At 41.3% G+C, this 11,909-nt stretch overlaps 1 protein-coding gene and 1 pseudogene across 2 annotated transcripts in view; one reads left to right on the top strand and one right to left on the bottom strand.

Moving 5' to 3' along the window:
- LOC137975770 (corrinoid adenosyltransferase MMAB-like) overlaps positions 1-9,248 on the top strand; it is a 30,964-nt gene extending 21,716 nt beyond the window's left edge. Inside the window, exons 7-9 of one of the 2 annotated variants that reach the window (XM_068822948.1) lie at positions 854-918; positions 5,931-5,990; positions 8,806-9,248. In XM_068822948.1, coding sequence (XP_068679049.1) covers positions 854-918; positions 5,931-5,990; positions 8,806-8,893 — 213 coding nt within the window. In that variant the 3' untranslated portion in view covers positions 8,894-9,248. The remainder of the gene's footprint in view (positions 1-853; positions 919-5,930; positions 5,991-8,805) is intronic. The other variant, XM_068822949.1, reaches the window with a different exon arrangement.
- Positions 9,249-9,835: 587 nt separating this feature from the next.
- LOC137977021 (zinc finger MYM-type protein 1-like) lies at positions 9,836-11,267 on the bottom strand (annotated as a pseudogene).
- Positions 11,268-11,909: the final 642 nt, after the last annotated feature.

Below are 11,909 nucleotides of genomic sequence, written 5' to 3'. Positions count from 1 at the left end.
GAAAACAGATTGTTGTCAATAACAAAGTTACAAGGAAAAACTTTATTCCAGAAGGCAAAGAATCATTTTTTATGTAATACACCCAGGGTAAGTCATGAGAGCTGCACTTTCACCAGAGCAAGCTACAAAGGAATGAATAATTATCATTATTAAAAACTGAACTACTGATTTCAGATTTCCAGGGTTTTCATTGGCTCGCCGGATACAGGCTATCAGTTCATATACCTTCTGCACCTAATATGGTCGAGGAACATGTCAGCAATAAAGCGGGCTGAAAACATTTTTGCAGCTCTGAAAAAAAAGGGTTGACAAAAGCCGTTTTGGACCGGAATTGACCAAGGCAGAAATCAATGGTTAAGTCGACAATATTACCCCTGGGAACACCATGGAGTTTTTAATTAAACAATTATTCAGCTCGGTGCTATGCTCGTTGGTTACCTATCACTTCATATCCAGTGCACCCTTGCAGAATAATTCTTAAGTATACATAACTTGAAAATCTGAACAAGTTTTTCAAGTTCTCTTTCCTTGTTTAGGGGTGGCGAATGTTAAAATCTGCAACTCGTCAAGATGCCAAGACCCTTGTTTGCAAATCCAAGACCGAAACCAAAACATGCAAGACCAAAATAAATGCAATATAATTATATAAAGGAGACTTCAAGACTCTTCGCAAAGGCTGTCGAGATTTCGAGATTGTATGAAAAGTTTGTGAGTGCCAAGATTTTGGATGTACCATTCGCCACCCCTTTGTTTATAATCCCATTATGAGAAGGGACAAAATGATGTAACAGAGTGCCCTTTGAACTACCAGTAATCAAAGAAAAGCCCTGCTATTTGCAGTCATTTCTTTTAGTCAGGTGGGAAAAGTGCTGTTTTGTTACATGTAGCAAGATCAGTTTGTAGACGAGCTGAAAGAAGGTATTTTTTTTATTTTCTGGAAAAAAATTACAGACATAGATCCATTTATGAATTTATCTTTTATATCAGGAATGTAGTTCTGTGTTTCAGCCCAACTAAATTTGCTGAATGGGCAGAAGGCAAACCTGTCATTGCAATGAGCTATCAATTAAACTGTTTAATGCTTCATTTTTCTGTATGTCTCTGTGTCTTTTATGGACGATTTCTTGTGCATTTGTGTGGCCCGTCACGATCAATCAGTTCCCACACTTCAAAGATAACATGCTCAGGCAACTCGGGCTTGTGATTTTTTGTGGTGGTGATTGAAATCTGACATACCTCAACACTCTTGGATCATGACACTCTGCCAATAATTATCCTGTAGAAAGGAGGAGATGTTAGACTCTCTAACTGTAGTAGTACTGTGAGACCATTTAAACCCCTTTGGAAGGTTGGAAATGGAGCATTCTGATTGGTGGAAATTAAGGAGGTGCAATTTGTATCGTTTAAGGAGATTCAAGATTACAACCTTCAGGATGTTGAAAAAGCACTGACAAAAATCATCGGTACATTCCCAACTGAAGGGTGCTCCAAGGGGAACAAGGGTTTTGCAAGAGATGCTGATAGCTGTAGTGGACGGTTCAGGTGGCAATGGAATCCAGCACTTGTTTGGTGGTAGTCCTTGTGGGCAGAGAATGTTTACCTGTGGATGGTGTGGGTTTGGGCGGTTTGTCCAAGGGATGCTCGAGTTTGTCAAGGGTGCCTTATTGTAGCACATCTTAGTGTAGGAAAAACACTTCCCTCAGCCTTCAGGGAGAACCCTCAGACCTGCAGAAGATTTGCCTCAGAGGGTCTGGTATCTGTTATTCTTGTGTCGGTACAAGAAGAATTCCAGGGTGAAATCTCCTGGGCTCAGAGCAGGAGATGCAAGGGTGGTTTGTTAGGGTGTTGGAGGCACCTTAGAGACAGTGTTAAAGCACAACACACGGTCATTAAGGTGCTCCAAGGCTTGGTACTGGTCGTTAGGCTGAGACAAGGATCTTCAGGTTGACAGAGGACAGGAAGTCACCGGTTTGCAGTTTTTACTTACTTCGGGTGTCCTTAGTCAAGAGACTGTTCTAGTGCACGTTCTTTCTGTCCATGAAGGTCAAAAGCGGTTTTCAATGAATTCATGCATATTGGTCCAAATGGAAAGTCCGCATCATCTTAAGCAGCCCCCACAGGCCAAGATTCTTCTGGCTCTTAGCATTGTCCAACAGGATTCCTTCCCAGACATACAATGTTTGGAAGTGGGCTTGGCATTGTTTGATGCCATCCTGTAAAGGTAGAATTAGAAGAGGCCCACTCTCTGCTGCTTGAAGGGCCACATCTGTTACAGATAAAGAGAGAGGGAGGGGGAGATGTCCTGAGAAAAAAGGAGGGGGCAAATGATTCTCCCTACCTTGTGGATGTGTTTGAGGATGTAGAAACTCCGTAGTGCACCAGTTGCCACACGAGGCTTGTTCCACTTCAAAGTGGTAACACATCATGAGCTGTTGCTAGGGAAAAAGCTCAACAGAACAGTTTTCCAGAAGAGGAAAAATGGTGTTGTTCACAAGAATAACTCGCCTTGTCAAGGGTTCTCCTCCATGAAGGTCAGTTTGTCATCTTGTGGCAGTTGGACAGGACTGGATGGTAGAGGCTCTTAAGAAGCAGTGTGCGCTAGGCCAATCCAAAGTACAAGGTGAGGCCTGTCATCCCCAGTTCAGATGAAGGTGGATTCACCAATGGGGATCATACCCAATGAAGTATTTCGTATACTCCACCTTGGGGTAGAAACTAGTGTAGATATTGTACTATACCTCTTCCCCCGAAAATTGGCCCTGCTGTAGTAGAAAGCATCTCTTGGATCCATTGAATCCTGCACATCCAGGTCGGCAGTGACGTTTGCTACATTGTGATCCTGACGTCTTTGGGCCTGCCACCGGCAGTCCCACGTCTCTTCTTTCATGACCTTCTGGAAGGGTTAGCTTTGTATCAGCAAAGACCTACACCTCTTCCATTGTCCATTCAGCAGCCAGGCATTAGTCTTGGTGCATTATGTTCGCGTCCGCCTCCTACCTGTCCACAGAGGGTCAGGTGACAGGGATAAAGTGTTCACTATTTTTTCACATGGCCTGGATTCATTGTTAACCATGGGGATGGTGGTTGGTGGAGTCACTGTCATAGGCTAGGGTCAAATCGTTGTACCTTTGGCAAAACAAACCTTGTGGTGCAAATAGTGCTTGCCAACCCTGCCAACCCAAGAGCGGATAGGAAGCAATGGAGTTGACTTCCAGGCAGTGCACTTTCAGACATTAATGGAACACCAAGGCCATGCTTATCTGTTCAAAGGGATCAAACTCAGATCATGATTAGAAGTCAGGCTTGAATGTCAGACGACATTTCTGCAACTAGATGCCTTGTTTACTGTAGGACAGTCTCTCTTCAAGAGTTGAAGACCACCTCATGCCAAAGACCAGAGAGAGAGAGAGAGAGAGAGTGAAAGCCTGTGAATCAGAGGGGGAAAACCTTTGATTGATGACAGTGGCATCTACCTGTTTGAGTTGACATTTTTGTTAAATTCAACTTGTTGATTGCTGGATAAGCATTGTAAACTTAAATCTGTGGGCCAGGACCATGAAGGTCAGAATGCTGTCATCCTTCAGTGATAAAAGTCACTCCCAGAAGTCTCAAATATAGAATTCACTGAGGAACCAGATGGAACGGTCATCCTCAGTCATTTCACCCACCACAAACTGGGCATGTGATGCCCCTCCACAGGCATGCTCTTCATGTCTAAGATGTACAAGGGAGGTTTGTCATTCCTCTTTGAGGATGGGCAAAGTGACTCCAACAACTGGATTCATGGCATTGTCCTTGTCAGCCTGCAAGGTCTGTAAACTCACGGTGGTTCCCTGGCACGTGCAACATTGTCATTGTCATTCCAATTGCAGCTTGGCAGGCATCTTGGCAGGCATCTTGGCAACCTGCAGCAAACACCATTAGTCACAGATGTCAACCATGTTGTGGCAGCTGCAACATACTTGGACCCTGTAACAATGTTCCTGGATCTCTTTTTTACCCTGGAGAAGACATCACTAGTTGCTACAATTGCAACCTTATCACATACATTGATCAGGACAATCGTTGGTTCTGACCAAGTATGCCTTGAAGCACGCATGCTTGAAGAAAAAAGAGCCCAAAAGAGTCGCAGACTAGGTTTTCAGGGCATTAATGGTGTACGCATCCATTGTTGCGTCCATTTGGTCTTGCCACCCATTTTGCAGGCATGCTATGGCTGTCCTGAGTCGTCCATATCAAAGTTAGAAATTGAACGTGAGATTCCCAAGCAGTTGTTCTGCACATTGACCACACATTCTGTGACCCATCTTGCACTGCAGAAAATGACTGGAGGAGAGGGACTGATAAATCTGGTTCCAGTCATTGATGACTGCTACACTCCTCAAATTATTTATGGCACTGTGAAGTCCTTGCTCCAGGGCATTGGCTGCGTGTAGTCTGGGATAAAAACAGTGCACACATCCATTGATTTTATCAATACATAAAGTCAATTCATGACGTCTGGCACTCTGTCAATCAACAACCAGATCGCAGCAAAATTCAAACGGATGTGCATTGCCCCCACTAAGTTGTCATTGATGGGCATACTGCTGCTTAGGGGCTTTGCTACTTTCATATCGCCTTATTCTGGCAGCCAGCAATCCATTTTCTAAGTAAAGGAAAAGATGTGAAGGCGTTCTTTTTGTACTCTGTATACCGTGCGAGATGCATGACTAGTTGAGAGATCCTAGGAGACGATGAAAAAACCTCTGCCTTTGTGTTGGGTGGAGAGAAAGATGACGAACTCCGTCAAGTGAAATGAGAACAATAGCGGCAGCAGTAAAGACCTGATTAGAAAGACTCCTCTCAATAAGGGGCACGCAAGTGTCATTCCTAGTCGTAATCTGGCCAGCTCAATGAGGAGATCCACGACAGAACCTTGGTATACAATACACACGACAAAGAATGTAACCCTCAGGACAGACTCTGTAAGACCCTCGCTATGGCCCTCTACTTCTAAATTGTTGGAGGTCATTGCCTTGCATTGCGGTTTCAACCCATACAAATTGCAAAAGACGGTTTGTCACCAAAAATGGCGTGGGCAAAGACAAGGGCCAGGTATTATGATTGAAAGCCAACCACAATGTAATAGGATGTCTGTTGAGATCTTGTCCATGTTTCATTTGTTTCCAAACGTACGTGGAGTGACATGTGTCATTTTTTTCTCTTTGACTGTAGATTACAGCAACATTTATAGAGATCTAAATGATCGTGTGGCAATGCCAAGGGTGTCCAAGGCAAAGTCATGTTTGGGTCCTTCCCTGTCATCGTGTCAAGGTCCAGGTGGTATCCTTTTCTTACCAATGGCAGGGGACATGAACCTCTACCTGCATGTCTTGAGAGACCACGACGGTAGTCAGCCATGTTGTCTCTGCCTCATGCTGTGTCATCGTAGATGATGCAACAAACAAGTCTGTTTGGGTTTTACCATGCACACTCTGTGCAATATAGACCCTATGGAAACCGTTGACCCAGACATGTCCTGTGCTACTGTTGTGGTCTACCTTTTCGAGATGTTATGTGGCAGCCACCTTCCAAATGTATTCCATTTGGTGACTCTGATGCCATTCTCTTTTAGGTGTGGTGCCTCTTGTGGCTAGTTATATAATCACACCATCCACATCATCCAGCTGCAGGGGATTGCGTCATGTTGTTTACCAGGAGGATAATCAGCGCTACAGCATTGCATAAATTCACTTGGTGTCATGTTCCATGTTTCCTTTTGATCCTTTCCCACTATTTTCTCCTTTAGTAGTCTCAATGTAATAGTTGTAGTTCAGTATTCTTATTGCGTTTTCATATGTTCGAAAGTATATTTTTAGTTGTGTCACAAGTTCAGTCAAAATGGATTTAACTTTAAAATTTAATTGAACAATTCTTTTCTTGTGAAGGGTAGTGCCTTTAGTTCAGAGTGGCAGTGTAGAACAAGAAGTTGGGACATTCCTAAACAGGTAACGTTGAATGAAGTGAAACCAATTCTGTTCATTTACTGGGCCCACTGTCTATGTTGCTTGTGGAGCGAGAGCTATTTGGCTGGCCTCTAATGGCCTTTAAGTTTGTAATGGGGTGCATAATGGTAATAGGACTGAGTGGAATACAATTCAGGGAGTAGTCAGGCGAGTAATTTCAAAATAGGCAGAGCACGAAGCGAGAGGCCTAGTGGAAATTTCGAGCTCGGTTACGCCCTGAATTGTACGACGAGAACTCCTTTTATCAATTAATCGTAGCTGTCACAAAATACGAGAAGATGAAGGTGACAAAAGTTTTATAGCTTAATCTGCTCAACTTTTCTGAGTTTTTTAAATGGCTCTGGAAAAGTACAACTAGCGCATGCTTGATGAGGCGTACAGCTGTCCAATTACAAACTCTCCAATAGAGCGTTTTCATTCACGTGACCAGCAGCCATATTGGATTACTGAAACAAAATAAAGTATTTGCATAAAAATAGAGTTCAATTCCGGGAGGATTAGTTTGGTACACCATCATGGTTGCCATTTCTTTGTTTTGGAACACCAACATGGCTGACGTGACATTATGTAGGTAATCATATGATTTCGAGTGCAATTTGGAACAAAGAAGCACGATTAAATTCTTTCAGAGACGCACAATTTGGAGTCTTTGAAAACATTTACAAGTCCTATTCTAAATTCTAAATTGCACGAGAAAAATCATGTGATTACTTAATGGTTAACTTAAGTGGCAGAAGAAACGCACGCATATCACGCAATCAAGGAAAAATTGCGCCATCCAGGGCTCTCATTTGACTGGCTGCCAATGCAGAAATTTCACCTTCATGGCACTCATTTCAACTTTCTGCACTCATTTCATTTTTCTGCACTCTGTCTGGGATTGACGTGCTCTCAGCCAATCAATGGGCTGAAATCAGGGTTGTTGATAACTAATCAGATTCGAGAATTTTGTGATAGTTACGATTAAGTAGGTGAAACACGTAACATAGCTCGAGGATTAGTCCTGGCCAACCAAAGAGACTTTCAGCTGGATGATCAATCCATGCAAGTTTCCTTGTGATTTTTTTAATGCTGTCAAAGCTTGAAATTGGCAAGTTTTTGTAAGTTTATCACCTCTATGCTGAGCTATACACAAGAGGACAATTTCTAGACTGAAGCGTGTAATCCCCTTGAAAATATGGACCCCCTTTGGGAATTTGGACCCTCTTGGTCAAGTTACCTTAATGATTTGTTCCCTTTTACAGTGCTACTATGACCAAAATAAATAAATTCTTCTTTTCCTTTGGATTTCAAAACTATGTTAACTAAACACTGAGTGACCAGTTTATTTTAACTGGAATTTTCCTATTTAATGGTCTGCCATTGCTGACTTTGGAATCTTGACAGAGCTGAATTGAGAAGAAAACGACGTCAAGGACTCACTAGTTTAAGAATGCAATGCGTGTGAACGCGGCTGGATTAATATGAAGCACGGCAGTTTCAGGCTTTCAGACCTTTAAACTCGTGGTTTGCTTATATAATAAGCAACATTTACACGCTGGAATTTTAAGCTAGTGAGTAAATCACGTCACTTTTCCCTAGCTCCAACCCTCTGAGGTCCAATCGGTCCGTTTTTAACGTGAGTAATGGCGCACGTGAAATCCAAAACTTTCACTCAAAGTAAACAGCCTTTGGATAATATGAAAGCTCAAAATTTTGCCAGTCAGGTGTTAAGCAAAAACATTTCCAAAATCTGAAGAAAAAAAGGAAATGGTTATTTTTATCATAGTAGCACTTTTAAAAACAAGTTTTTGTAAGATATTATGATCAATCGGGAGCCCTAAGGGATGAAAGGGTTTACGCTGGTTTGAAACCGTTCATTTAAAAAAAAGTAGACTCTCGCTAATTCTGAAAGAAAGCACTTGGCTGCAGTAATCGAATGTCTTGTTACTTTGTCTTTCCTCTTTGGCTTATGTTTTTAATTGTTTTATGTTGAAACAGAGATGGTGATTCAGCATTAGCGGTGATGTTATTCCCAGTATAAACACCCCTGAGTATAGGACATAACATGATCTGCGGAGCGATTCCCTTGGTTTCATCCTCATTCCATATTGTACTAGCTGTAATCATTTGTTAACTTAGGGTTGGAAAGAAATAGTGAAAAAATTTGTTTCTTTTAATCAAGTTGTTTTTTTCATAAGCGTACTGCATATTCGCAAGATGGGATTTAATTTGTAACTGCTAATCTGCATAATTTTGCAACGCCGCGATTACTTTCAAAAGAACCTGCTTCTGTAGGGAGTTGGTGAAACATGAATTTCGTTGTAGAAAACAAGATAATAAAGGTAATTTAAGCCCCGTAAGAAAGATGTTTAGGGCTAACTGATGCTTCTAGCTGATGCTTCCTTCTGATGGAGGTCTAACACTCGAAACGTCAGCTCGCAAATCTTTCTTCATTGTGGTTAAGTTACCCTTTTTATCTTGTTAAAAAAAATCGAATTTTCGTATAGAGAGAATTGAGTGTCGTAAAACAAATACCAAAGTAATTACTTCGACCAATCACAGCAGCTGCAAACAGCGCAATTCGTAGCAATTCCGTGTAACTTGATCAAAGCACGGGGAAAATACGCATGCAAGTCACGATTGGTTTCCTTCTAATTGGTTGATAAACTGGCGCGAGAATTTTAACCAGTCACTAAGAATAACAATTGCAATCGCGTTATTACTTTCGACAATCATTTGAAAACTGCACTAATTTGCAAGGTTTGACAAAATAAACATAAATTGTTAAATGGTTTGCTCAATTTTCTCATTTAAGGTTGAGCGACTTCCTCTTCACAGCAGCCCGCTTTGTCTCCAGAAAGGAAGGAAAAAAGGAAAAAATTTACCGTCGAATTCAACGGTGACAGAAGCAGGTGACGCACCAGTTACTGCATCAGGAAAAGAAAGTTGTGTTAACGAAAATATCGCAATTTATTGAATTCAAAGGATAAAGAAAACACTGCATTTATCAAAGAACCGTGTTTTGGAATAAAGAACCTTTCGCATTCAATTCTGCGACGGCGGCACTCTACAACGTTAGCGTGTTGAGTGTAATGATCAAAATAATGAGTCTGCTCAGGTTTTTTTTTAATTTGCTTGTTTTCGCCGCAACCGAGCGAATCAAGTGTCACAGAAAACGTGACCACACCTTGAATTGTAAACATGGAACAAAGTGAAATAAACATAAAAGATAGTTGTGGAATTTTTCTTTGAAAATGCCTGTGAAGATAGTTGAAACCTCGCTCTTCCACACTGCCCTATCAAGAACTCACCAGACAATCACAGGGACCGTGCAGCAAGTTTTCGAGTGGGGGTGCTAAAGAAGAATGCGTGAAGGAATTTTTTTTTTGGGCGGGGCAGAGGGAGGGGGGGGCATGCTTGTGGGTTGCTATTCAATTTCTCTAAAGTGACGGAGAATGCTATTAAAACTATAAAACTATTGATTTTTTTCCACATCTTCAGTGATGTTGCTATCTGGTCTGAAAATTCACCATCACTAAATTGAAATATCATAGATTGTTATGTTATACTACTGATATCAACCTTTAATTACTATAAATAAGCCAGAAATCCAACGATTTTGCTTGAGCTGCCTTGAACTCAACGCTGTATAATTACTGAGCAATTATTACGCGAGGCTGAGTATGATATGAAGATTTATGCAGATCGAGGGGGTTATCCGCCAAAGCCAAAGGCTTGAGCCCGGTGGATAACACCCTCCGAGATCTGTATATCTTCATATCATACGAAAGCCGAGTTCAATAATTGTTTAATTATTCATTCAAAATATTATATTTATATTAAAGTTACTGTACATCATTTACTCGAAAAGTGCCAAAATTACGCTTTGTGTCTGTGTTGCAGTCGGTAAATTCGTTTACGATGTCAATGGTGGAAAGCCTGTCCGTTCTTTCTTTGTGTATGTTTAAAACTGTCAGGTTACTAAATCGTTCCTGGTTCATTCTTGAACGGAGCCATGTTTTTAGCCTCCGGGCAGTCGAAAAAGATCTTTCACCCGCTGCACTGGTCGCTGGATTTACGAGAATCAGCTTACATAACGTGATAACTTCTTTTATCATTTCCCGTTCTGGGTTGGGTAGCTCTTTAATTTTTACTATGATCTCGTCAAAACAAAAATAATCACCATCCTTCAGCAGCACTTGTAAAATTTCCATCTGGGCGGTTAACAATGAAATATTAACATTATCGTTGTACAGTTTTTCCATAAACTTCAGCTCTTCGGATTTGTCCTGCGAATTGAGGGTCTTTTAATTATTAAGAGAGACTCCATCTTTGCATATGTATCAAAGCTTGGCTGGTCAAACCGCTGGTCAATAGCGTTCATCAAAAGTCAAAAGTGTTCATTTGCGCTTGGCATCCAATGATTCAGCCACGTATATTGGACTGGAGTTTCTCATCAAGGGAAATTGTCCACTCCTGAAGAAGAGCTGTATAATTGTCTAGGATTTGCCGAAAACAGCTTGCGCGTACTGTCCATCTAGTGGGGCAAAGGCCAAGTATGCCCTTGGCTTCAGATTCAGGGCCTTCTAGGTTTTCTTTTATTTCCCCCAGGAGATTTTCTCGTTTTGGTGAAAACTTTATGAGGGAAACGATTTCTTTTGCTGTGTCCATGAGTCTGATAACAACTTACAGTTTTTCGTGGTGTCCTTTACACTTAAGCTGAGTGAGTAGTGTCCATGACAGTGAATAGGATAAGCCTTTGGTTGGAGGTCCTGGATTCTTTTAGCCACACCAGTTTTATGTCCCATCATGTTGCTGGCTCCATCATACCATTGTCCCCTACAATTAACTAATGTTAACTGTAGTTTTAATAACACATCTTTTATAGCCGACACTATAGTCTTTGCGCCGATGTCAGGTACCCGAGGAAATCTTCGTGGGCCTCTAATTGGCTCTTTGTCAACCCATCGAATGCAGATGGTTAGTTGTTCCTTGTTACTGATATCTGTGTACTTGTTGCATATGATTGAAAAAAAGCCACCCCTGATTTCCGATACCAGATCACGGATGACATGATTCGCTATGATGGCAATTACTTCATTTTGAATATCGTTTGAGGTGTATCTGTCTTCTTTCCTCTCTAACCATTTTAAGAGAAGAGGCTGGTCTTTCCCTCTTAGTTTGAGTAACTGAATAAAGTTTGATTCATCATCGGTATCACCCTGCATAGCCTGTCCTTGCCGGGCAAGATACTGCAAACATTCAATGACTTTGATGAAGCATATACGGTTAGACTCTATTATCTTTTTTGCTGCATCACTGGACATTTCCCACACATTTCCGCAGGTTCTGGAAAGGTTTGTTTCATAGTCAATGGCTATTTTGTGGCATTCAGACACTTGATGCTCCTTGAATCGCGCTAACCCTTTTTCCAGTTTGAAAACCCTTTAGAAATAAAGCAGACTTCCTTACTTCTGCCTGCTCGAAGATTTGATTTTGCATTTTGTTGCATGCAAGTGAAACACAACACAGGATCGCTTTGCTCATTAGAGTGTAGCCAGGGAAACTCCGAAAACCACTTGGATTGAAATGCCCGATTCTGTTTGCCATAATGCTTTTTTGGAAAGTTGAAATCCGCAGGTTGGAATGGTTCCGTTATTTTCATCTCTACCACTTCACTGGCTGTCGACTGATCAACTTGTGATTGGATTGGAGGAGGCTGCAACTCTTGACTGGATATTGTGGCTTCTACTTTACTAGTGAAGTTGATTGTTTCGCACATTCTTTTGGGTGGAGGTTCTTTTAAAGAATGTAAATGAAACATTATTAGACCAATATGTCACATGAAAAAGTGACTGGAAATAATTCAATTATAGAACAGAATCAGAAAAAAGTAGCAAAAATTATGCAGAGTTTACT

This window comes from Montipora foliosa, chromosome 11, assembly GCF_036669935.1.
Source record: "Montipora foliosa isolate CH-2021 chromosome 11, ASM3666993v2, whole genome shotgun sequence".
Taxonomy (NCBI): domain Eukaryota; kingdom Metazoa; phylum Cnidaria; class Anthozoa; order Scleractinia; family Acroporidae; genus Montipora; species Montipora foliosa.
This window is presented reverse-complemented; position numbering and strand designations above follow the sequence as displayed.